General features: G+C 33.7%; 1 protein-coding gene across 1 annotated transcript; it reads right to left on the bottom strand.

Moving 5' to 3' along the window:
- Nucleotides 1-1,031: 1,031 nt before the first annotated feature.
- On the bottom strand, nucleotides 1,032-2,588 carry LOC115890840 (tigger transposable element-derived protein 6-like). The gene is made up of 2 exons (XM_030911188.1): nucleotides 1,928-2,588; nucleotides 1,032-1,588 (listed from the first exon to the last, which is right to left on the bottom strand). The coding sequence occupies exons 1-2, from the start codon at nucleotides 2,586-2,588 to the stop codon at nucleotides 1,032-1,034; spliced, it is 1,218 nt and encodes a 405-aa protein (XP_030767048.1).
- Nucleotides 2,589-4,346: the final 1,758 nt, after the last annotated feature.

Raw genomic sequence — 4,346 nt, 5'->3', positions numbered from 1 at the left:
TTCCCAAAAACAAAAGGTTTTCATATGTATTTTCCTTTATTATTAATTTGAATTTAATACCTTAATTTGTCAATTTTATCCTCGATTTTATCTAAAATTTAACACTCACATACCACATCAACCTTCAATTATCTGAGATCAACTTGGTAAGCCTGAACTCTAGGCTGAAAACTGAAACGGCTCTCTAAAACCAACATCTTCCTGGAACGCAGTACGTCGATCCTCAGATCAATCTTGACCGGACGTCTGGACGGAAGTAATAAAGAAAGTATCCAGAGCCAAACTGTATCCATCCATCATCAGGCGGCGGCTCAACTTTATCGGAGAGCCGCTTCATCCACTTACATTTATATAAATCAATCAAACGAGAATTTATCAAAATTATTAGCGGTTAGACGAAACCTGTATCCGGAGTAAAAATAGAGACGGTTTCTGTGCAGGAAAGTCTATTAATCATAACTTTATTGCGGGAAAATTGTTATTAATTGTTATTAAAGCTTAAATTTATTTATATATGGTTGGAAGGTTGGCTTTATTGCTTTATTTACCGGTTCTTTATTTTTCTGGGTTATTTTTTCGGCGTTTTTCAGTTGTTACAATTTAATTAAAAATAAATTGAGATAAATCTGTAACTGTGACGCATTCGCGTGGCTTGGCTTAAGAGCTTTCTGCAATTATTTGGTTGTACAGTAAAACTTCCATATAGCGGCCACAAAAATTTTCAAAGGAATGTGGCCGTTAAGGGAAGTGGCCACTATTGGGAACAATAAAATACAGATACCAATGTAAAATGCCTTTATTTTGGAAACGTGTAAAGTAATTAAAATTAAGTACGAGCATGTAGTACAAACACACAATAAGTGTTAATAAATGATCTTCACTTTTAGATTTTTGGCACAAAAAAATAATTCAGTTGTTACAAAAGAAACTTTATTACAACTTACAATGTATACATATGTATTTTACACATAGGTATTCTTATATACATATGTACAATTGACTTTAAAAAGTTACAAAATGATAACCTTATTTTATATGGTGAAAAACTGATTAATGGTAGTCTGCTTTAAATTTTTAATTTTGATTTTTGTAATTTCACTTTCAAATTTCATCAAAGTATGGGCAATATCAACCGCTAGTTCGTCTTTGTTTTGAATCACCAAAAAATTCTGAATGTCTCTTAATTTTTCACATACTTCACTCATATTATTTATAGATGAACACAGAATGTCTTGGCCTTCATCTTCTTCCTCTTCGGCTTGAGTGGAGTCCTGTCTGTCCTTGTTGTTTGTAAATTCCTGGATTATTCCCTGCATCTCTAAACTAGGATTTTCCGTAGGGACATCTGAATCGACTGTCAGATATTCTTTAAGATCTGGACTTCCTGGCATGTTTTTTAAAATTGAAGATAACTGACTTAAAGGAATGTCGTCCTCTTCGTCAAATGCATCGTCCCCTTTGACGGTTGCAAATCCCGCTTTTTGGAAACATTTTTTTATAGTGTTCGATGTAACATTTTTCCATGCTGTACTTATCCACACCATAGTACTTGCCAAATTTATGCTCTCTTTAGCCTTTTCCATCGTTTCTTCGGTATTAGTAAAAGTCAAAAGTCTTTTAATAAAAAATTGACGATATTTTAATTTAAAATTTTGAATAATTCCTTGGTCCAACGGCTGGCAATGAGATGTCGTATTTGGAGGAAAAAAAATTATACGAACATTTTCAAGTTCTATTTTTGGGTGAGACGTGGCATTATCCAAAAATAAAAGAACTTTTCTACCCTGCCGTTTCATTTTGGTGTCAAAGGTTTTGAGCCAAGATGTCATTATATCTGTCGTCATCCAAGCTTTTTTGTTGGATACCCATTCTATCGGCAATTTATCTACATGCGCTCCTTTAAAACATCTCGGGTTTTTGCTCTTACCTATAACTAGCGGATTTTCCTTCTCACCATGCATGCTGCAACAGAAAAGCAGTGTCACTCGTTGTTTAGCTGATTTTTTGCCAGCACATTTATCATTCTTTAAAGCAAAGGTTTTGTTTGGCATTGCCATATAATAAAGCCCTGTTTCGTCTGCATTAAAAATGTCTTTAGTGTCGTATTCCTTAATGATTGCTGTTAATTTTGTTTTCCAGTCTTCAACAGTCACTTCATCCACATCTGCAGACTCACCACAAATTGTTTTGAAGTTAATATTATGTCTCTTGCAAAACTTATTTAACCAGCCAGTTGAAGCCTTAAATTCACTAAGTTTCAAGGATGTAGATACCTCAAGAGCTTTTTCCCGAATTAAGGTTCCCGATATGGGTATGTTTTTGTTCCTTGCCTTACAAAACCATTCGTAAACTAGTTGATCGATTGCAAATCCTTCTGTTTTAGGAAACTTTCGTTTTTTATCTGCATTGCATCCTTCTTCTTCAAACATTTTTTTTAATTCCACTTTGTTTTTTAAAATGTCGTTCACTTGCGTTCTTCCAACACCAAACTTTTCCGCCAACTTTCGAGCACTGCTGTTATATTTTTCACTTTCCGCGACAATATTTAATTTCTCTTTAATAGACAAACGTTTACGTTTCAAAGACATGGTTGCTGTTCTTTCAGAGTAAGAAACTAAACTGATTCTATATCTCCCAAAAATTTCAGCAAACTACTGACGAATTTGTATTGTATTTGTCACTCTCTGTACCTATTTCTCAAACAAATTATAAATGTTTATTGCTTGGACTTTCCTAAAGTGTCCTGAAACAGCTCTTGTTAGACAAAAAAAAAGGTTCGAAGGGTTCGGTTTTTGGCCGGTATTGGGGCAATAAATTTAATGGGTTTTTCTCTAAAATGTACCTTTGAAGCGGCCGGTGACCGCTTTCGGAATTAACGTTATTGAGAAATATTTTAATATAGGAATTCCCCTAAGTTTAATTCAAACAACTGAAAATTGACCGCTAACAGAAGTGACCGCTTTTTAGAAGTGGCCGAAATGGGAAGTTTTACTGTACAAGATGTGACTTTTGTTTTTATTTGAGCTATATTTAGGTTACTCTCTCTTATGTTAAAATCTTGATATTCTAGAGAGAATATCTAGAACAATATTTCCCAAAAATAAAAGGTTTTCATATGTATTTTCCTTTATTATTAATTTGAATTTAAGAGCTTTCTGCAATTATTAGGTTGTACAAGATGTGACTTTTGTTTTTATTTGAGCTATATTTAGGTTACTCTCTCTTATGTTAAAATCTTGATATTCTAGAGAGAATATCTAGAACAATATTTCCCAAAAAACAAAAGGTTTTCATATGTATTTTCCTTTATTATTAATTTGAATGTAATATCTTAATTTCTCAATTTTATCCTCGATTTTATCTAAAATTTAACACTCACATACCACATCAACCTTCAATTATCTGAGATCAACTTTGTAAGCCTGAACTCTAGGCGGAAAACTGAAACGGCTCTCTAAAACCAACATCTTCCTGGAACGCAGTACGTCGATCCTCAGATCAATCTTGACCGGACGTCTGGACGGAAGTAATAAAGAAAGTATCCAGAGCCAAACTGTCTCCATCCAACATCAGGCGGCGGCTCAACTTTATCGGAGAGCTGCTTCATCCACTTACATTTATATAAATCAATCAATCGAGAATTTATCAAAATTATTAGCGGTCAGACGAAATCCGTATCCGGCGTAAAAACAGAGACGGTTTCTGTGCAGGAAAGTCTATTAATCATAACTTTATTGCGGGAAAATTGTTATTAATTGTTATTAAAGCTTAACTTGATTTATATATGGTTGGAGGGTTGGCTTTATTGCTTTATTTACCGGTTCTTTCTTTTTCTGCGTTGTTTTTTCTGTGTTTTCCAGTTTTATAATTCAATTAGAAATAAATTGAGATAAATCTGTAATTGTGACGCATTCGAGTTTCTTGGCTTAAGAGCTTTCTGCAATTATTTGGTTGTACAAGATGTGACTTTTGTTTTTATTTGAGCTATATTTAGGTTACTCTCTCTTATGTTAAAATCTTGATATTCTAGAGAGAATATCTAGAACAATATTTCTCAAAAACAAAAGGTTTTCATATGTATTTTCCTTTATTATTAATTTGAATTTAATACCTTAATTTGTCAATTTTATCCTCGATTTTATCTAAAATTTAACACTCACATACCACATCAACCTTCAATTATCTGAGATCAACTTTGTAAGCCTGAACTCTAGGCGGAAAACTGAAACGGCTCTCTAAAACCAACATCTTCCTGGAACGCAGTACGTCGATCCTCAGATCGATCTTGACCGGACGTCTGGACGGAAGTAATAAAGAAAGTATCCAGAGCCAAACTGTCTCCATCC

The sequence above is a fragment of the Sitophilus oryzae genome, unplaced genomic scaffold, assembly GCF_002938485.1.
Source record: "Sitophilus oryzae breed Bouriz unplaced genomic scaffold, Soryzae_2.0 scaffold_931_pilon_pilon, whole genome shotgun sequence".
Lineage (NCBI taxonomy): Eukaryota > Metazoa > Arthropoda > Insecta > Coleoptera > Curculionidae > Sitophilus > Sitophilus oryzae.
The sequence above is the reverse complement of the archived record's forward strand: the minus strand, read 5'-3'. Positions and strand labels throughout refer to the sequence as shown.

Coding starts and splice junctions, on each gene's coding strand:
- LOC115890840 (XM_030911188.1), bottom strand. CDS start 2,588: ATGTCTTTGAAACGTAAACGTTTGTCTATTAAAGAGAAATTAAATATT. Junction 1,589..1,927: donor GGAAAATCCGCTAGTTATAG/GTAAGAGCAAAA, acceptor CTAATACCGAAG/AAACGATGGAAAAGGCTAAA.